This window comes from Henckelia pumila, chromosome 3 (genome assembly GCF_033568475.1).
Source record: "Henckelia pumila isolate YLH828 chromosome 3, ASM3356847v2, whole genome shotgun sequence".
Lineage (NCBI taxonomy): Eukaryota > Viridiplantae > Streptophyta > Magnoliopsida > Lamiales > Gesneriaceae > Henckelia > Henckelia pumila.
This window is the reverse complement of record NC_133122.1, coordinates 197,172,991-197,195,938: the sequence shown is the minus strand read 5'-3', so window position 1 is coordinate 197,195,938 and position 22,948 is coordinate 197,172,991. Positions and strand designations below refer to the sequence as shown.

The 22,948-nt window shown below is 36.2% G+C and overlaps 1 protein-coding gene across 2 annotated transcripts; it reads left to right on the top strand.

Moving 5' to 3' along the window:
- Positions 1-1,727: 1,727 nt before the first annotated feature.
- Positions 1,728-4,620, top strand: LOC140891917 (WUSCHEL-related homeobox 9-like). 2 transcript variants are annotated; one of them, XM_073300611.1, is made up of 5 exons: positions 1,728-2,007; positions 2,240-2,563; positions 2,660-3,448; positions 4,038-4,279; positions 4,367-4,620. In XM_073300611.1, the coding sequence occupies exons 2-5, from the start codon at positions 2,437-2,439 to the stop codon at positions 4,370-4,372; spliced, it is 1,164 nt and encodes a 387-aa protein (XP_073156712.1). In that variant the 5' UTR covers positions 1,728-2,007; positions 2,240-2,436; the 3' UTR covers positions 4,373-4,620. The 2 variants fall into 2 exon arrangements, with proteins under 2 accessions (XP_073156712.1, XP_073156711.1); XM_073300610.1 differs by having other exon boundaries at positions 1,728-2,563.
- Positions 4,621-22,948: the final 18,328 nt, after the last annotated feature.

Genomic DNA, 22,948 nt, shown 5'->3' with positions numbered 1-22,948 from the left:
TTAGCAAATTACAAGTACACAAATTGAGATAATAAAAAGAGAGGAAGAAAAAAGTTTTGGAAAATCAAACCAATGAGGCGACCTCTTTCTTGCCGAGGAATATTTACGACCTTCAAACTTCGGTTGACGCCAAATTACAAATCTCTTTCCATGGAGTCAAACGGTGCCATTAATATGTTCATCATCTAGAAAAGAAAACCAACAATTAATTAATTTTGAAAATGAATGTGAGTGGAAAAAAAAACATTAATTGAAAGATAATTAATTGCGAGATCTTGTTCATACTGTGTTTCGAATGAAAAACATATGCAGGTGGTTGGATGGATGGATATATATCCTAAAGATGCATGAATCCCCACATGAATCCATGATATTTATTTGAGATTTGAGATCATTAATTTAATTTAATATCCTAAAGATAGCTAGAAATCTCTTGACATTTTACAGTTAAAATAAAGACAAAAATTCTTATGAGACGGTCTCAAGGGTTATTTTTTTGAAACGGGTCTCTTATATGGATTATCAATTAAAAAATATTACATTTTATGCCAAAAATATTACTTATTATTATAAATCTGGGTAGAGTTGACCCGTCTCATTGATGAGACCGTCTCACATGAGTGTTACTTTAAAATAAAATAAAATAATTTAGTCCACAAAAATTAAAATATGTGCGATGTTTAATAAATGTGACATATCTACGGAACAGTTCATGCTACCTTGAGGATAGCTGTCAAGTGTCATAACATGATCTGGACGGACCAGATTGTACAGCAAACCAAATGATTTGATCTGGTGATATGATCTGGTCCGTCCAGATCACTTTGAGGGTGATACTCTCATGTGGCATCGACCGTTTCCATATGTACATGTATACAAACCCAACATGAATCATATATCATTGTTGAGTTGTTTATAGATATCTTGTAAGACAATATATTACGAGTTAGTCTCACAAATCAATATTTATGAGATGAACCGAGTTAACTCGTACATATAACAAAGAATAATAATAAGAGGGTCCGTTCCGTTTTACAAAAGAATAATTAATTAAAATCATTTGCCACCGTTCATTTATTGATCAATTAAGGATAACCATCAAAAGTGGTATCAATACGTAATTCTCGCCCAAAAAAATGAAATAAAAATGGTGTCTTTATTCTTCGAAAATCATTTCAATTAGAAAGAACATATAAAATAAAATAAAAAGTCAAAATCATGTTGTATCTCTCCACTATGTGGATGCAACATATCACATTATTACATTATTGACCGATCCCTCACCAACAAATGTAGGTTTGACATACACAAGAGTGGACGAACATAATAAAAAATCTGATTTAATTCTTATATTAGAATTTGAATTTTCCCTTAATCAAAAAAAGCAAATTAGAGCAATCCCACTTGATTTTTTTTAAAAAAAATTGGTCTTTTTCTATACATTTATTTATTTACATTGAAAATTCAATAATGTGATTCAATAAATATAAATAATAAAAATAAAAAAAGAAGAAAACCTCAGAAAGTGTTGACGACAGCAAATCCATACAGCACTTGCTTCCCAAACCCCTATGTGCCCTTTCTTGACTTTCAAACACTCTTTTATTTAATTCCTGCAACAACCACCTCTTCGAATTACAATAATCTACTTTAATATAAATTAAATATTATATCTATATATATATACACACACGTAATGCCATGTCCACCATCCATTTCTTCTCCTCTACAATTCTTCAGATAAACAATAATCATTTTTTTTTAGAAAAAATTGAGTGTGTGTGTGTGTGTGCAGAGTTTGAGTTCTGTGGCACCATCCCACACCCTCGTGCATTAAGGGTTCCATCTGTGGACTCTGATGAAGATTCTAATATAAGCCCCGGCATATGTTTCTTTCAATGTTCTCTTTGCTTCACGTCCGTGGGAATTTGCTTGTACTATGTTACGTTTTACAAACCGATTGATTGTTCTTATATATTTTTAATGCATATTTGTGATCATCAAGGGGTATGGGCCTGTACTATCTTCCTCGCTTTATATTTAATTTCGTTTCTGTTTTCGTTCTCCATTTTGCAGGCGATTCTTGTCCTGGTTTTTGGCCTTTTTTATTCCATATCATCATGATTAATATATAAAGCCTTCATTCACCTTATATTAATAAATTTATATAAGTGCTGTGTTACGGTTTTGATTATATATAATATGACTTGTCTATTTATTGCTGATGAACTCCAAACAGAAGTAGGTGATGCGCAAAAAGGCTATATATAAAGAGAATTAGATTCAGTCAGTAGTGAAAGACCAGCAAGAACGAACTAGAAGATTTGTGTGATTTGTTTCTCTCTTAGCTTCGGGAATTGGCTGCTTTTCGAAAGTTCTTCGAATTTATTATAATCTACAGCTTTGCTTTAAGCTGATAGCATCGAAACCCCATTAATGGCATCTTCAAACAGACATTGGCCTAGCATGTTTAAGTCAAAACCCTGCAACGCAACTCATCTCCAATGGCAGCACCATGACTTGACTACTGCAGCCGGTTACCACAGGACCCCGTATACACCAGGTACATGATATTTTTTATGTTATTTATGGGTTTTTAATTTTCTTTACAAAGATATATCTTTTCCTCATGGGTTTTTTTTTTTTTTTTTTCGAGAAGTTGCTGGATGTGAAGAAAGAACTCTGGAGCCAAAACCGAGATGGAACCCTAGACCGGAGCAAATACGCATACTCGAAGGGATATTCAATTCGGGGATGGTGAATCCTCCGAGGGATGAGATAAGGAAGATTAGGGCACAACTTCAAGAATATGGCCAAGTGGGAGATGCCAATGTTTTTTACTGGTTCCAGAACAGGAAATCAAGAAGCAAACACAAGCAACGCCAGCTCAGTAACATCACCAAATCCCAGCCTCAAACCACCGCCTCCAACGTTAATGTCACCACCACCACCACCGTCGCGGCCCCGACATCTTCATCGTCTTCTTCTGACAAAACCTCTCCCAATAGCTCAGCTGATCAAAAGGCTATCTCTGTCGGCTCAAGTACTCCTATGATCGATTTGCTGAATTCTCCGACTGCTTCGGTGAACCAACGTCGTCCTTTCTTGCAAGCTCCTCCCTGCAGAGAGGTCTTGAGCGAACACTTCTTCTTTCCCGTACAACAAAACAATGGAGGATCGAGTGCTGCTGCTGGTTTGACTCCTCAAGGGTTTTGCTTCCCTGCAGATTTATCCAGTACTGTCGTCATAGATCAGGGTATTGGGAATTGCTCGAGTTTCCCGCTCGGTGAACTCATGCTGATGAATAATTCTCTTCTCATGAAGAAGGCTGAAGATGACAAGATTAGAGTACTGCAACAGGAGATGAATCCCACCATAGCTGCTACCGTTCCCTCCATTTTCGCTCCATCTCTCGGTATTTCATCCCCCACAGATTGTATTCTTCAAGGTATTTCAATATCATTTCATCATTTTTAAACTTTTAATTACTTTATAATCTAATATTAATTAATGAACCAACCGTAGGGTTTGTTACATGATAACCCGTACTACATTCGAATCTCTTCCAAATTTATTAAAAAATAAACATGAACATCAGACATGAGAAGATGGTTTCTTGGATGAGAATCAGCAAGAGCCCTGCCGATATTCTGGTCTATATTTCGATCGGCATGCGTGAGTAAAGTCAGCTATATATGTAGTTAGTGAAGACTGATGATATATATTGTTCAATGTGTTGTCTCTCTTTACGGCATTTTGATTCGTCTTTTTTTAATTTCATTTATTGATTGATGGACATTTTATGTCATATTTGGGAAGAGACAATGATACATTTGTCTTTGGCCCCCCCCTAATTCTTGCTCACTGTCCCTTCATGTGTCTGCATGGTTTGACTTCACCAAATCCCTCCTTCTAATTAACTTTTTTATATAATCACTCTCTTACAACGCTAAAGAGTACCAAAGCATGCAACGAACTAAATCACATGATTTCCATAACTTTTTTTTCCAAATTTTAAGTCGATATGGTGTATGTAGGCGGCGAAATGGTGGCGACAAAATCGACGGTGTTCATAAACGATGTGTGCGTGGAGGTGGGATCGGGGCCGTTTAACGTGAGAGAGGCATTTGGAAATGATGCAGTGCTTGTACAGTCATCGGGGCAGCCAGTGATCACTAATGAGTGGGGTTTTACTGTGCACCCCCTCCACCATGGAGAATTTTACTATCTGCTTCGCGCATTCATGCCTGATGCAGACCACCACAGGACCATTCATTTGGTAATAACGTAACGTAACTACTTTTGTAATATTATTTTTAATATATATATATGTTGTGATTGGTTTAATTTCTTGTATATTATACAGATTTAATTTGGAGCTAGCTAGCTAGAAGAAGCTGGATCGATCAGGAGAAGAGAAGAAGCGTTAGCTGCAATATGGATCTATATATAGTTTGTTTTGGTATTAATTAATCAAATATCATTTTATGTCTAAATACTATCGGTATAACGTTTGATATATATATTATGTCTTGTTTTGGGATCGATGATGAACAATGTAGTTGATCGACTTATATATGTACGATCGAGCCAGCCGCCTTTATAATTAATTAATTAAGTACCTAGCTTGTTCCATTTATATTCTTATCATATATTTAAGAAGCTAATGTTTTAATTACCGAGAAATCAAATAATTAATATTTAAATCTTCCAGTTTCCCTAGCCATATTGGCTGTGTTTGGTTTCTTTTTTTTCTTTTGGATGCGTGTAATTAATTATTAGCATGCATATATATATTCCTGTAAGATATTCTTGGCAGAAAGGCTAGCTCAACATGTAGACAACTGTTTATAGGATGCATGCATTGTGTTGTCATTCCAAACAAATTCTCGCTTTGGCATTTTGTTGCCATGGATTGATTACATAATTGGGCCCGCGCGGCTTTATTTTTCTTGAATATATAAAACAAATAATACGGGGTTCTATATTCATGTCTTTTTTGTTTTCTATTCCCGCGTTTAAACAAACGTCTTGTATAAACTACATCAAAAATGTTACTCTTGTTGTAACATAGACAAAGACGGCATGTATTGTGTATCTATCACCGTTATGGTCGAAATTTAAAAAGTCAAGATTACAATAATTTTTATTTCTGTTGAAAAATATATTATTATTATTATTATTATGTTGAATATTGAATATTAAATGTTGAATGTTGAATATTGAGTTGTAAAATGTGAAAAATTAGTGTGTGATGATGTAGATGATGATGTATTAATTTTTGGATTAATCTCAAATGTTGATCTATAAATAGGTCTTTATTTGTGATCAAAAATACAATTGAGTTGAGAGAAAAATATTATAAAGTGTAGAATTTGATATATTTTGAGTTTTGAAATATTTACTTTTTACCGTAAATTTTTAATTTTTCACAACACGTTATCAGCACGAAGCTCTAAAAGTCCTCCGTATTTTTCCATGCTCCAAAACACAAGAAAAAGGTAACAAAAGTAAAAATATTTATTTTATTGTTTATTTATTTGTTGTGTATATATTTAATATATAATATCATGTTATTATCAGAAATGATCAAAAAAAAATTATTTTTTTAAAAAAATTGTTATAAATCCTGGGAGGATGTTAAGACGACATCCCACACTCCCAGTAAGGGATACGGCAAGTATAAAAGCCTATAAGGTTTTTAAACAATAACGTGATATGATATATATTTATTATGTATATATACTAACTATATCAATATATAATTTCATGTTATTATATAAGAGATTGTCTAGGACACTGACCTTATAATAACGTGATATGATATATATTTTATTGCGTATATTTAATTATGATTATCATTATATGCATCACATGATTATCACGAATTTTTATTCAACACATACTCGATTTTTTCTTACCCCAACGATAACAAACGGCTGGTTTTTGCCCTATAAATATGTTCACTCAAACTCATTTTCAATCACACCAAATTCACTCTTTCTCTCTAAATAATTTCTTCTCGATTTTTTGAAGATGAGGATGATGGAATTTCTAAGACTATTTTTCATAACGATTATGATCATCATGCTCACGAGTCTTGTACTCACCAGCGATTTTTCACCACATTTTTTTCTCTATTTGTACATGCACTTGTAATCTTCGTTCTTCCATTATTTTGTATTGTCATATTAATGGAAATTAACTAATAAAATGCATTGTTATTTTTCTAGTACCACCATGTCAAATTTGGCAAAGATTGAATTTGTTGCGCTCGATATCACTGAAAAGAATTATATGTCATGGACTCTCGATGTAGAGATGCATCTTGAGTCATTGAGTCTAAGTGATAACATCAAAGAAAATAATATATCATCCTCATAAGAAAAGGCAAAGTCTATGATTTTCTTACGTAGACATCTTGATGAAGGATTGAAATGTGAATATCTCACAGAAAAAGACCCAATGATTTTATGAAAAGGGCTGAAAGAAAGATTTGAGCATATAAGGGAAGTTATACTCCCGACCGCCCGTGATGAATGGAATACGTTGAGAATCCAAGACTTTAAAAAAGTCAGTGATTACAATTATGAGATGTATCGAATAGTCTCGCAACTGAAATTTTGTGGGCATGTTGTTACTGAAATGGAAATGCTTGAAAAAACATTTTTCACTTTTTACGCATCGAATATAACTCTACAATAACAGTATAGAGTGCGTGGATTTTTGAGATATTCTGAACTCATCGCATGTCTTCTTGTGGCGGAAAAGAACAACGAATTGTTAGTAATAAATCATCAATCCCGACCCACTGGTTGAACGGCATTTTCAGAAGCAAATGTCGTAATTAAAAATGAAAACCAAAATCAAAGGCATAGATAAGATTTTGGTCCTGGACGAGGTCGAGGAAGTGGGCGTGGACGTGGATGTAAAAATTATCGCGGTCGTGGTCGTGGCCGTGGATATGAAAATAATAGAGATAGTTATTTCAATAACTCATCTTAAAAGAACGTCACGAACCACCCACCAAAAAGGCAGCATGAAAATACGAGTGAAAATGAAAATCACTCAAAAAGATCTGAGAGTATTTGTTATAGATGTGGCACTACAGGACATTGGTCACATATTTGTCGAACCCCTGAGCACCTATGTAAGCTCTATAAAGAATCGACAAAGGGAAAAGAAAAGAAGACCAATTTTGTTGAAAATAGTGACCATTTAATGGGTTCAACTAGTTTCAATGCTGCAGATTTTTTGAATGATTTTGAAGACATTGATTACAAGATTAATGGGACTAGATTGTAACAAATTTGTATTTTTCATGCATTCTTGTATTATAAAGCATGTTATATTTTGCATTTGTATTGTACTTAATTTTTTTTATTGCATTTTTGTGAAGTTTGATATGAAAAATGCTATGAGTAAACATGAAAATAATATCATGGAAATTTACATACCGGATAGTGGTACAACGCACACTATTCTGCGAGATGAAAGATATTTTTTGGAAATAAAACCAACAAAAACAATGGTGAATACCATATCAGGTCCTGTAGACTTGATTGAAGGTTGTGGTAAAGCACAATTTTTGTTACCAAATGGTACAAAATTTTTGATAAATGATGCTTTATATTCACCACAATCGAAAAGAGATTTGTTGAGTTTTAATGACATATATTGTAGTAGCCCGTACCCTAATTGAGTAATTAAAGGAATTAATCATAATTACTTGGGTAGAGTTCGGAAGCTCCGAAGGTGAGATCGGAAGCTCCGATCAGGATCGGAAGCTCCGAACAGGATCGGAAGCTCCGATCGATATTACGTCAGGTATGACGTGTGGTAAGTTCGGAAGCTCCGATCAGGACCGGAAGCTCCGATCACCCCTATCCGGAGTCAACAAGTGATATTTTGACACGTGGCAGATCAGGATCTTCGGAAGCTCCGATGGCAGGATCGGACGTTCCGATCGGGGTTCGGATGTTCCGATCAAGGATCGGAAGTTCCGATCGTTGTCTATAAATAGAAGGCCGAGGCTTCACTTTCATTTGCCAATTCCAAGTTCTCCTTTCCATTCTAGTCCTTTTGGAGCTGTTCTAGTCTTCTTAGGCTTGGTCCGGAGGTCGGCGAGGCGTTCAGTAGTCGTAGCGGAGTTGTGCCCAAGTTCTGGAGGCATCGACATCAAAGGGCTAACGACGGACGAAGGTATAGCTTTTGCTTCCTATAAATATTTAGGAGTATGCAATAGCTTAGTTAAGGCTTTTAGAGCACTTTAATGATAGTAGTATCATTTGGCAGTGTAGAGCAGACTATAGGCGTGGACCTAGAGTTGGTAGAGCTTGCACTGTATTGAGGTATGAAAGTACTGTTCGAGATATCCTGACTGAGTATGCATGTATTATGTGACTGCATGATTTATATGTCATGAAATTATGCTGCATTCATTTGCATCTTGCTGTATCTCTTTCGAGATGTCTGTTAGTAGGGTTGTACCCTATCCTGTTAGTGGATGGACTTCCATCGATTTGGGTCCGGCGTATCCACGGTTATCTCGGTATGGGAGCCACCTCCTGAAGCGACGGCACAGCGTGCTACATACCAGGGCCCGGTCTGTCTCTGTTATCTGATCCTTGACCTCGAGTCTATAGGGAGTTCACTTTGCATGCATGTATACTCATACTCTCGCACTGAGCATTTTATGCTCACGTCTCGTACTCTGTATTTTTTCTGGACACCCTATTCCATGGGGCAGGTTTGCGATTGGACGAGGAGGGTGGATCCAGGAGGGGCTAGTCAGTGGTTGGCCAGCTGGAGCTTCGCTTAGGTTTTATTACTGTTGTTTGGGTTTATACAGCTATTCGATTTGGTTGTATATTATTGGATAAATTACAGATTTCTTTATTTGGGATTGTATATTTTTGATTATGGATTCCGCAGTTTTATTCTGTTATCTGTTTAATTAAGTTAATTGCATGCATAAGTTCTGTTTAGTAGGTGATCCGGGTAAGGGTCACTACATTTATGCTATCAGAGCATGCAAAAGAATTCTTGGGATTTAGTCTCATCTTGAGGTATTTTTGTAGATGTCAAATCGTGACGACCGAATTTCTCATGGCAGTGTTGGTGGGCGTTGGGGTGATGCCGACCAGGAGCCTCGTCGAGAACGGCATCATCGTCACCATGACGACGAGCGTTTCACTGTGCGTCGATTCTTAGCTATGGGTCCTAAGCCCTTAGTTGGAGGTGAGTCTCCGGAGGATGCGGAGAAATGGCTAGACCGCATGGAGACGACTTTTCAGACTTTCCAATGCACCGAGGAGCAGAAGGTGGAGACCCTTGGCTATCTTCTGGATGGGCGTGCGCGCAGGTGGTGGAGGTTTACTTCTGCACCTTTTGTTGCGGCGAGAGGAGTGGCCACCTGGGCCGAGTTCCGCACAGCTTTCCAAAAGCGGTATTTTCCTCCTGCACTCCGTCAGTCGAAGGCGGGCGAGCTACTGAGTCTGCGACAAGGATCCATGTCTATCGATGAGTATCAGCAGAGGTTCTTTGATCTGCTATCCTATTGCCCCGAGATTGCTGATAGCTTAGAGATGAAGTATAATCTGTTCCTTCAGGGTCTTAACCCTGAGATCCATGATCGTGTGGCGGTTGGTGACGACATGTCCTACGAGGGTTTGGTGAGCCGCTGTCACCAGGCGGAGGACAACATTCGATGAAACAGGTCTTTCCCTCAGTCGAGGCCTGCTAGTTCTTTGGGTCCCCGTACCCAAACTTTCAAGAAGTCTGGATCTTCTTCTTCCTCTGGTTCTGGAGGTGTTGTCTGTTACGGTAAGAAGGACAAGTGTGATCACTGTGGGAAGAACCATCCATCCGAAAAGTGCCGTAGAGCTTCTGGAGCTTGTTTCCGTTGTGGAGAAACTGGTCATATCCGGAGGGATTGTCCACTGTCTGGGGAGGCGGTTCTGGATCTGGCTCAGGATCGGGCTCTCAGGCCACCGTACAACAGAGGTCGCAGGGACAGTCTGCTGGGAGTTCTCATTTGAGGCCACGAGATTCTGGCCAGGTGTTTGCCCTGAGACATGATCAGGCAGTGGAGGAGAATGAGAAAGTCATCGCAGGTACATTTCTGCTTTATGGTATACCTGCTCTTGTACTTATTGACACTGGTGCATCTCATTCCTTCATTTCTGCACGTTTTGTTAAGAGGCATAAGTTACCATGCATTGCACTAGACGTAGTGATGTCTGTTTCTACTCCGACGGGCCAATCTGCTTTGGCTAAGCGTCTAGTGAAGGGTTGCCCTTTAGAATTCGAAGGGAACATTCTGTTAGCGAATCTCATGGTCCTGGCGATGGACGACTTTGCTTGCATTCTGGGAATAGATATGTTGACTACCTATCGAGCTTCAGTGGACTGCTATCAGAGATTAGTACGCTTTCATCCAGAGGGGAGTGAGAGTTGGTTTTTCTATGGTGAGGGAGCGCGACCCCCGATGCCTTTGGTATCAGTTTTGAGAGCCTGTCGAGCTCTAGAGTCTGGCGGGGAAGGCTACCTTATCTATGCAGTTGATTTGTCCGCTGAGAGTATTGGGATAGAGAGCATTCCTGTTGTGGATGAATTTCCAGATGTATTTCCTGATGAGATTCCGGGTTTTCCTCCTGCTAGGGAAGTCGAGTTTGACATAAAGTTGATGTCGGGTACTTCGCCTATTTCTAGAGCACCGTATCGTCTGGCTCCGTCAGAGATGCGTGAGTTGAAGAATCAGCTACATGATCTTTTGGACAAGGGGTACATTCGTCCTAGTGTATCTCCTTGGGGAGCTTCTGTTCTCTTCGTGAAGAAGAAGGATGGGTCGATGCGGCTGTGCATTGACTATCGGCAGCTGAATCGAGTCACTGTGAAGAACAAGTATCCGTTGCCTCGTATTGATGACTTGTTTGACCAGCTGCAGGGCACGTCAGTTTACTCCAAGATTGACTTGAGATCTGGGTATCATCAGTTGAGAGTCCGTGATCAGGACGTAGCCAAGACGGCATCCCGTACTCGCTATGGGCATTACGAGTTCCTAGTGATGCCATTTGGTTTGACTAATGCGCCGGCTATATTCATGGATTTGATGAACCATGTCTTCAGGGAGTATTTGGACAAGTTTGTCGTGGTCTTTATTGACGACATCTTGGTGTATTCACGTAATACAGAAGAGCATGTTTCTCACTTGCGTTTGGTACTACAGACTCTTCGAGATGAGCAGTTGTACGCCAAGCTGAGCAAGTGTGAGTTCTGGATGGATAGAGTGGTCTTTCTTGGCCATATCATATCCAGGGAGGGGATTTCTGTTGATCCAAGCAAGATTGAAGCGGTACTTAATTGGTCGCGTCCGACGACAGTTGCTGAGATCCGTAGTTTTCTGGGTCTAGCAGGGTATTATCGTCGCTTCATTCTGAACTTCTCTCAGTTAGCTCGACCGTTGACGCAGCTTACCCGCAAGGGTATGGATTTCGAGTGGTCCTCCGAGTGTGAGGAGAATTTCCGTGAGCTTCGACGGCGGTTGACTTCTGCGCCGGTGTTGGCATTACCGTCCGGATCTGGAGGGTATGTGGTTTACACGGATGCTTCTCTTCAGGGGTTAGGTTGTGTCCTGACTCAGAATGGGCATGTGATCGCATACGCTTCTAGACAGCTGAAGCTTCACGAGGACAACTACCCAGTCCATGATTTGGAGTTAGCAGCCATTGTGTTCGCTTTGAAAATCTGGCGTCATTATCTGTATGGTGAGAAATTTGAGATCTTCACCGACCATAAGAGTCTCAAGTATTTGTTCACTCAGGCGGAGTTGAACATGAGGCAGAGACGTTGGATGGATTTGCTTAAGGACTATGATTGCGAGATTAAGTACCATCCGGGAGCTGCTAATCTCACCGCTGATGATTTGAGTCGCAAGGTGCGATTATCCGCACTTCAGACTTGTTCGATGTCTAGTGCGATCAGTGACTGTTGTACTTCAGGTTATACCTTCAAGCATAAGAAAGGTATGCAGAGTATCCAGATGTTTGCGATATTATCTGAGCCAGCCTTGTATTCGCGGATCCGAGATGCTCAGATGTCTGATTCGAAGACCTAGCGTTTAGCTCGTCTAGCTAACGAGGGTAGCTCGTCTGGATTTCATTATCAGTCAGATGGCTTTCTGTGTTTGTCTGGTAGGCTTGTGATTCCTCAGGATGAAGAGTTGCGAGAGGAGATTTTGTCTCAGGCGCATCGCACTAAGTTGAGTATTCATCCTGGAAGCAACAAGATGTACAAGGATCTCCGTACTCGTTTCTGGTGGAAGGGAATGAAACGCAGTATTTATCAGTTTGTTTCGAGATGTTTGGTGTGTCAGCAGGTCAAGGCAGAGCACCGACGACCTGGAGGATTGCTTCACAGTCTGCCTATTCCGGAATGGAAATGGGAGTTTATCACTATGGACTTTGTGACCCATTTGCCGATTTCCCCAAAGAACTGTGATGCTATCTGGGTTGTGGTGGACCGACTCACCAAGTCAGCGCATTTCATTGCCTATAGCCGAGAGTACTCTGTGGATCGCATGGCACGGATGTACATTCAGGAGATCGTCCGACTTCATGGAGTGCCTGTGAGCATTGTCAGCGATCGGGATCCCAGGTTTACTTCTAGATTCTGGGGGAGTGTTCAGCGTGCGATGGATACTACTCTCAGTTTGAGTACAGCCTATCATTCGGAGACTGATGGTCAGTCAGAGCGCACTATCCGTACTTTAGAGGATATGCTTAGAGCGTGCGTCATGGATTTTGGTTCAGCCTGGCAGGATCATTTGCCGTTGATCGAGTTCGCTTACAACAACAGCTATCACACTAGTATTGGGATGGCACCTTTTGAGGCGTTGTATGGGCGACGTTGTCGTACTCCGCTCTTCTGGGAAAAAGTGGGGGAGAGACAGGCTGAGGGACCGAAGTTTATCCAGCAGGCGATAGAAATTGTTGATCAAATCAAGAAACGGATTAAGACTGCACGGGATCGTCAGGCCAGTTATGCTAATATCAAGCGTAGGCCCTTGCAGTTCGAGGTCGGGGAGAAAGTGTTTCTGAGAGTGTCACCTTTCCGCAAGATTCTCAGATTTGGCCTTAAGGGCAAGTTGTCTCCCAGATTTATCGGTCCGTTTGAGATCTTGGAGAGCATTGGCGATTTGTCTTATCGACTAGCTTTGCCACCGCATCTATCCAGTATTCACGACGTGTTTCACGTATCTCTGTTGCGACGGTATGTGGCGGATGAATCTCATATTTTGCAGCGGTCTGAGGTTCAAGTAGACAAGGATTTGACTTATGTTGAGAAACCTCTTCGTATCCTGGATTATAAGGATAAGGTTTTACGGAACAAAGTCATTCCTTTGGTTTTAGTTCAGTGGCAGCGCCGAGGCACTGAGGAAGCTACTTGGGAGCTTGAGGACAGGATGCGTAAAGACCATCCTGAGTTGTTTTGATTTCATTCTTTAAGATGTATTCAGTTGTAAACTCTGTAATCGTTTGATTGAATAAAGAATGTTTCTGATTTCTGTATTTGCATTCGGTACTTAAGATCTGATTTCGAGGATGAAATATCTTAAGTGGGGGAGAATGTAGTAGCCCGTACCCTAATTGAGTAATTAAAGGAATTAATCATAATTACTTGGGTAGAGTTCGGAATCTCCGAAGGTGAGATCGGAAGCTCCGAATAGGATCGGAAGCTCCGATCGATATTACGTCAGGTATGACGTGTGGTAAGTTCGGAAGCTCCGATCACCCCTATCCGGAGTCAACAAGTGATATTTTGACACGTGGCAGATCAGGATCTTCGGAAGCTCCGATGGCAGGATCGGACGTTCCGATCGGGGTTCAGATGTTCCGATCAAGGATCGGAAGTTCCGATCGTTGTCTATAAATAGAAGGCCGAGGCTTCACTTTCATTTGCCAATTCCGAGTTCTCCTTTCCATTCTAGTCCTTTTGGAGCTGTTCTAGTCTTCTTAGGCTTGGTCAGGAGGTCGGCGAGGCGTTCAGTAGTCGTAGCGGAGTTGTGCCCAAGTTCTGGAGGCATCGACATCAAAGGGCTAACGACGGACGAAGGTATAGCTTTTGCTTCCTATAAATATTTAGGAGTATGCAATAGCTTAGTTAAGGCTTTTAGAGCACTTTAATGATAGTAGTATCATTTGGCAGTGTAGAGCAGACTGTAGGCGTGGACCTAGAGTTGGTAGAGCTTGCACTGTATTGAGGTACGAAAGTACTGTTCGAGATATCCTGACTGAGTATGCATGTATTATGTGACTGCATGATTTATATGCCATGAAATTATGTTGCATTCATTTGCATCTTGCTGTATCTCTTTCGAGATGTCTGTTAGTAGGGTTGTACCCTATCCTGTTAGTGGATGGACTTCCATCGATTTGGGTCCGGCGTATCCACGGTTATCTCGGTATGGGAGCCACCTCCTGAAGCGACGGCACAGCGTGCTACATACCAGGGCCCGGTCTGTCTCTGTTATCTGATCCTTGACCTCGAGTCTATAGGGAGTTCACTTTGCATGCATGTATACTCATACTCTCGCACTGAGCGTTTTATGCTCACGTCTCGTACTCTGTATTTTTTCTGGACACCCTATTCCATGGGGCAGGTTTGCGATTGGACGAGGAGGGTGGATCCAGGAGGGGCTAGTCAGTGGTTGGCCAGCTGGAGCTTCGCTTAGGTTTTATTACTGTTGTTTGGGTTTATACAGCTATTCGATTTGGTTGTATATTATTGGATAAATTACAGATTTCTTTATTTGGGATTGTATATTTTTTATTATGGATTCCGCAGTTTTATTCTGTTATCTGTTTAATTAAGTTAATTGCATGCATAAGTTCTGTTTAGTCGGTGATCCGGGTAAGGGTCACTACATATATTCTCATGGATATGATACTGAGACGATAACTGATGGAAATCAGAAATATATGTGTCTTACCACATATAAATCAGGAAATAAATATGTGGTTGAAAAATTATCAATGTTTCCTACTGGATTGCATTATACACATATAAGTTCAATCGAATCAAATATGGTGGTTAATAGTTTTTCAATATTAAAAAATTGACATGATCGATTGGAACATCCTGGTTCAATAATGATGCGAAGAATTATTGAAAAAACGCATGGTCATCCATTGAAAGACCAGAAGATCTTTCAGAATAATAAGTTTCAATGTAAAGCATGTTCTTTTGGAAAACTTATTATAAGACCATCGCCAGCTAAAATCCAAACAGAATCACCCATATTTCTTGAACGCATTCAGGGTGATATTTGTAGGCCAATTCATCCACCATGTGGACCATTTCGATACTTTATCGTATTGATCGATGCTTCTAGCAGATGGTCACATGTATGCTTATTGTCAACTCGAAATGTGGCATTTGCAAGATTAATGGCTCAAATAATAAAATTGCGAAATCAATTTCCCGATTATACAATTAAGAAAATAAAACTTGATAATGCTGGAGAATTTACTTCCCAAACTTTCAATGACTATTGTATGTCAATGGGAATTAGTGTTGAACATCATGTTGCTCATGTTCATACACAAAATGGATTAGCTGAATCGTTGATTAAACGTCTACAACTGATTGCTAGACCAATGATTATGAGAACAAAACTCCCTATTTCTATATGGAAACATGCAATTTTACATGTTGCGGCATTAATTCGTATCAGACCAAGTGCATATCATAAATTCTCCCCATTATAACTTGCATTTGGTAAATAACCAAATATTTCTCATCTGAGAATTTTTTGATGTATGGTGTATGTGCCTATTGCACCACCTCAACAATAAAAAATGGGTCCTCAAAGAAAAATCGGTATTTATATCGGTTATGATAGTCCATCAATCATTCGATATCTCGAGCCTCAAACAGGCGATGTGTTTATAACACGTTTTGCTGATTGTCATTTTAATGAAGAAATCTTCCCAATGTTAGGGGGAGAAAAGAAACACATCGAAAAATAAATCGCATGGTACGTACCATCATTGTTACATTTGGATCCAAGGACCAAACAATGTGAGAAAGATGTACAACAAATTGTGCACTTGCAAAGAATTGCAAATCAAATGCCAGATGCATTTGCAGACACAAAAGGGATAACAAAATCATATATACATGCTGTAAATGTCCCTGCTCGAATTGAAATTCCAAAGAAACAAATTGAAGACACTCATGATGTCATAAAACGCTTGAAGCATGGAAGGTCAGTCGGTTCCAAAGATAAAAATCCTTGGAAAAAAAAAGGCATAAAGAAGCACGATGATCATAAAATAGAAAATGGTGTTCCAGAAGAAACACCTGATGATGAAAATGTTTTGTCAGAACCACAAACTGACGAGAAACGTGAAATCTCTATCAATTATATTAATACTGGAAAAATATGGAACCGAAAATACATAGAAGATATTGATGAGATATTTTCTTATAATGTGGCTTGTGACATCATAAATGAAAATGAGGATCATGAACCAATATCTTTTGGTGAATGTATAACTCGTCATGATTGGGCCAAATGAAAAGATGTCATCCAGGTTGAATTGGATTCGCTGAATAAACGTAATGTTTTTGGACATATAGTCCTCACACCTGAAGGTGTAAAACCTGTTGGATACAAATGGATTTTTATTCAAAACCGAAATGAGAAAAATGAAATAGTCAGATATAAAGCTAGACTTGTTGCACAAGGTTTTTTTCAAAGGCCTGGAATTGATTATGAAGAAACGTATTCTCCTATTATGGATGCAATTACGTTTCGATAATTGATTAGTTTGGCAGTGTCTGAAAATTTGGAAAAGTGTCTTATGGATGTTGTTATAGGTTACTTATATGGATCACTTGATAGTGATATATACATGAAAATCCTTGAAGGATTTAAGATGCCTGAAGCACAAAGTTCAAAACTCAGAGAATTTTATTCTGTAAAATTGCAAAGATTATTATATGGGTTAAAGCAATCCGGCCGAATGTGGTATAATCGGCTAAGTGAGCACTTGATGAAAAATGGATATGTAAATGATCCAATATGCCCTTATGTTTTCATCAAGAAAACAACATCCGGATGTGTAATTATTGTTGTATATGTTGATGATTTAAACATCATTGGAACGAATAAAGAAATTCAAGAAGTTATGATGTACTTGAAGGAAGAATTCGAAATGAAGGATCTTGGAAAAACCAAGTATTGTCTGGGTTTGCAAATCGAACAAAAAGAATGTGAAATTTTTGTTCACCAGGAAAATTATACAGAAAAGATCCTTAAACGTTTTAATATGGATAAATCAAATCATTAAGTACTCCAATGGTTGTAAGATCATTAAACATAGAAAAGGATCAATTCCGTCCATGTGAAGATGATGAAGTTATTCTTGGTCCAAAAGTACCATATCTAAGTGTCATTGGTATCCTTATGTATCTTGCAAATTGCACTAGACCTGATATATCTTTTTATGTAAATTTATTGGCAAGATTCAGTTCATATCCAACAAAGAGGCACTTGAACGGAATTAAACATATATTCCGTTATCTACGAGGAACGACAGATTTGGGACTTTTGTACTCAAAAGACACCAATCAAAGTATCATTGGTTATGCTGATGCTGGATATTTATCTGATCCACATAAGGCACGTTCCCAAACCGGATATGTATTTACTCGTGCAGGCACCGCAATTTCTTGGCGTTCACAGAAACAAACACTCGTAACAACTTCATCAAATCACGCCGAGATTATTGCATTACATGAAGCAAGTCGTGAATGTGTATGGTTAAAGTCAATGACCAAACATATTCAAATATCGTGTGTATTGACAGTAGACAAGAAACCTGTGACACTATATGAAGATAATGCTGCATGTATTGCTCAAATGAAAGAAAGATACATCAAAAGTGACAGAACCAAAGATATCCCCCCAAAATTCTTTGCCTACACTCAAGAGCTTGAGAAGAATAAAGATATTGATATCTGTTACATTCAATCAAGTGAGAACTCATCAGATTTCTTCACAAAGGCACTTCCCACGACGATATTCAGAAAGCATATATACAATATTGGGATGCGCAATCTACGGAATATGTAAAGAATCACTCATGTTAACATGAGGGGGAGTTTACGTGGCTGCACTCTTTTTTTCTTACTATGGTTTTATCCCAATGGGTTTTTCCTAGTAAGGTTTTTAACGAGGCAGTATAAAACACGTAATGAAGACAGTCATCAAATCACGATCATCATCATAAGGGGGAGTGTTGAAAAATATATTATTATTATGTTGAATATTGAATGTTAAATTTGAATATTGAGTTGTAAAATGTGAAAAATTAGTGTGTGATGATGTAGATGATGATGTATTAATTTTTGGACTAATCTCAAATGTGGATCTATAAATAGGTCTTTATTTGTGATGAAAAATACAATTGAGTTGAGAGAAAAATATTATAAAGTGTAGAGTTTGATATATTTTGAGTTTTAAAATATTTACTTTTTACCGTAAGTTTTTACTTTTTCACAACAATTTCATTCGTTATTACTTTGCTTTCATATTTTTCTCCCAAAATTAAAAAGTTTGACAAAATCTACGCAACATGTCCCGTCTACTCCGGTTTGCCTAACCAAAGTCATGTCGTATGACTTGCTAGTTAACATAAAGGTCAAAATAATAAAATTGGTAGTATAATAAAAAATACAGCATGCTTCTTTATTTTGTTATACTATTTTTTTTATGACGCGATAATTTGAAGTCGCTATCTTACTGTGTGTATTGAGTAAATCCTTAAATTAACGTAATAGCCTGCAAATTACTCTAACCAGATAAACCGCACTGGACAAATCATGTACGGCAAACTAATCCAAAAAAATGTTGATAGAAGGAATCAAACTAAATACCTCTGATTAAGTTCTCAGTTATTCCACCTACTGATAAGATACCACATTGGGGCTTCGTTATACTATTTTAGAACATATATAATAGTTAAAACTGTATATATATATAGTTAAACTTTTTTTGAGAAGAATAAATATAATTATACTTTTTGAACAGTTAAAAGAAAAGTGAGCGTTTAAGTTGACGGGTCAACATCTGGGCAGGGTTGAGTGGTGCAGAACGATTACGTGCAAATTGGTCATTCGAATAGTGGTCCAGCTGCCAACATCCATTTTTTTCTTTGTATTTTTGTCTCATCTACCCATATTTTATCTTTAAAAAAACTAATATGACCTATATTTATAATAAAAATTTAAAATTTAATAATTTGATATAAATAAATAATATTTTTTTATGATCAATTGAATCAAATATATATGAGATCTATCTTTTTCACAAAATCGACACTTCAAAAATAGGTGGTGACTTTTTTGAATTATCTTGAAAAGAAATGTGTGTGCGTGAGTGTGTGTTAAAGGATTGTGCATGAAACATCACATTGATAGCAATCATATATATCTATCCCAAACGACATCATTGTAAGAAGCAGACACAAATATATATGTATATTTTCTTAACTGCTACGAAATGAAATGAAAGTACGTACACTGTGACATTGGGTTTGAATGAATGTCGTTCGAATATTTTCAAGGTGAGACAAATTAGTGCTTTGGTTTTCCCGAAGAATGAATGAGACAACTTTCTAAAGCAAAATTCTCTACAGACTACAGATTTGGCTACATGACTTGTGTTTTCGGATATATGTATGTATATATATATATATGCATCTGGAGAATATTGAAATGGGAAAAGAAATAAATCACAGGTGGGGTCGTACGTCATAATCAAGTTATTAGGTAAGGAAGGAGAAGATATACTTAATTTGTCAGCATTTGAAATTATTAACAACTTTTACTTTAAAAAATATATAAATTTTAAAAGTAGGGTGAGATAAAAAAATCCTCAGTATTAATCAATAGATATCCATGACTTCTCATATAATCAATCATGTTAGGAAAATCATATATTTATAACCAGGGTTACAAATTGGGTTAATTAACTTTATATTTTATTTGAAAAATATATTTTAAAAATACATTATTTAAGATAATTTTGTAATCTCAAATAAACTTTTGTAACCTAATATATAATTTTATTTGTCCAAATAGCATGATCCATCAAGTAATTTGCCACATTAGCACTGTCATGATTGATAAAAATCATGTGTTGAGATAAGATCCAGCTTAATCAAATCTATGTAATTAGCATTTAGGTGGGCTTTTAGAAAGCATTTCTGAGCTTTTCCTAAACAAAATTCTGGAAATTTTTTAAATTTTTTAAGGAGAAGCTGAGAAGTGCTTTCTAGCTAGAAGCTCTCCCAAACGCTAGGAAGCACTTCTCAGCTTTTTTAACAAAACTAGTATTTCACCCGTGCGATGCACGAAACATTATTTTATATAATTAACTATTGATATTAGTAAGTATTTTGAACGATTAAAATAAATAAAAATTGGTTAAATGGATTATATATTGTACAATTAGAAAAAAAAAATTGTTCGCATAAAATATATGGTAACTTATTGTTCCTGACAAAAAATAAATATAGATAAAAAAAAAAGCTCACCATAAATGAAATGAGAAATTTAAGAAAAATTAAATTAACACTAAATCTTCAATGACAAAATTAATAAGTTTCATAACACGATATTAATTTATCTATTTTGGAGGGAGTCTCTTGATACCATTTTGTCAATGAAGTCTAAAAAATTAAAATGATAAAAAATTTGTTAGATTAATAAAACATAAGTAAAAAATTAAAGGTAATAAAAAATTAATAATTAAACAAAAAAGATATAAAATGATATATATTCATAAAGCAAGAAGAAGAGAAATAAACGTAACAAAAAATTTTGTTGAATTAATAACATTCACATTTTTCAGATATCTAAAGTTCTTGAATTCAAATATTTTCGAAAGAAAAAGTATAATTAAAAATCTCGCATACATTTGCTTTAGTTATAAATTTGATTTTATATTTCAATATATTTTATGCAATAATTATGTTTTTAATAGCAAAATGATGATTTTTTTATGATTGGTTTCACTTCTCTATGAAATCATATTTTATTTTTGTATGTACGTGAACCCTATAAAATAGTCATATTTTATTATTATATGTATGCGTGAACTCAATAAAATAAACAAAAATGTAAATTACACTCACATTTATAAATAGATAAATATCAATAAAAAATATATATATACACACCAAAATCAGTAAATATGCATTATAACCTGGAATCTACCTTATTTTCATACGAAGGTAGATTGTAATAACGAAATAATCATAGGTTAAACACCAAATGCAAGATTGAAGTGTCAATCAAGGATAACTCTAATCTTATCAAAATAAATGAGTCATATGTGTATCTTGATTGACTTATTATATCATGGTTTTGTATTTGAACACTATTTATATATTTCGTGTGTGTTCAAATCAAATAATATTTTTTTTGTATATATGGTAGAGTTTTCAAATTTTCATCAGTAAAAACGTTAAATTGTGATATGATACACACACATAAAAATTATTGAATATTTCACACACATATATATGATAATGTTGTCCACATATCGTACCACCTAATGTGCCCACTCGCACACATATAATATTATTTGATTGAATTATTATTTTATGGTTTTGTATTTGCATTGTTTATATATTTCAATTGTGTTCAATTTGAAATAGTAATTTTTTATGTATATATAGTAAATCTAATAAATTTGATCCGAAACAAACTTTTAAGCGTTTATTGCTCCGTACAAAATGTGTATATAATTAATATTGATATATTTCTATTTTATAACATGATTATTTTTTTAAAAAATTATACTTTCTAATTTATGTCAATGACACATCAAATTTTTAATCGAAAATTGCTATATTATTATATTTACAATATTAATTATTATCTATTTTCTATTATTAATTTTTTGGCAAATCAAATTTCTATTAAGCAAGTAAATCTAAAATCAGTATTTTTGTACGATATATATATAGCAAATCAAATTTCTATTAAGCAAGTAAATCTAAAATCAGTATTTTTGTACGATATATATATATATATATATATATATATATATATATATATATATATATATATATATATATATATATATAGTTTTGTTATGCTGACCACCCACCGTACCCACTTAATGTGCACACCATTAGGTGGCACTCAACTATTGCATGTGTTTAATTGTGCATCCAATAGTTGAGTGTCACCACATGGTATGTTTGTGTGTGTGCATGAAAATGTGAATCAATCTAAAAGAAACAAAATTTAAAATGCATTTATGTAACTTAATTATATATATATATATATATATATATATATATATATATATATATATATATATATATATATATATATATATATATATAATCAAAGATTGGTATGCTATTATATATAACATTTATGGAGTTTATTGAAATTTTAGCATATATACCAAATCTTGAATTTTTATATATAAAAAAAATCGGCACATTATCGTATATATATATCATTTATAGTAAATTTTACATATATTTGTTATCATGTTATATTTGTTATTTTTGTAAAATATATATTTGTGTGTGTAATATATTTATATATATTTTTGTAGAATTGATATTAAGTTAAAATGAAATTAGAAATTATGCCTTGGTTGAAATTGAAAAATTATTGCGAAGCTATGGAAAGAGTTTGCGTGAATTCCAGTCAATGCCATTTCCGAGCGATCAATATTTTCATACTTCACGGAAAAAATTAATACATGATGAGTTGCGGTTTGATAGAATATCTTTATCAGAAGAACATGATAATCTCCTTAATAACTTGAACTCTGAGCAACGTCATGTATATGATACGGTGATGAATGTAGTTCATTCAAATAAGGGAGGGGTTTTTTTTTTTGTATATGGAT

Coding starts and splice junctions, on each gene's coding strand:
- LOC140891917 (XM_073300611.1), top strand. CDS start 2,437: ATGGCATCTTCAAACAGACATTGGCCTAGCATGTTTAAGTCAAAACCC. Junction 2,564..2,659: donor CAGGACCCCGTATACACCAG/GTACATGATATT, acceptor TTTTTCGAGAAG/TTGCTGGATGTGAAGAAAGA. Junction 3,449..4,037: donor CACAGATTGTATTCTTCAAG/GTATTTCAATAT, acceptor TGGTGTATGTAG/GCGGCGAAATGGTGGCGACA.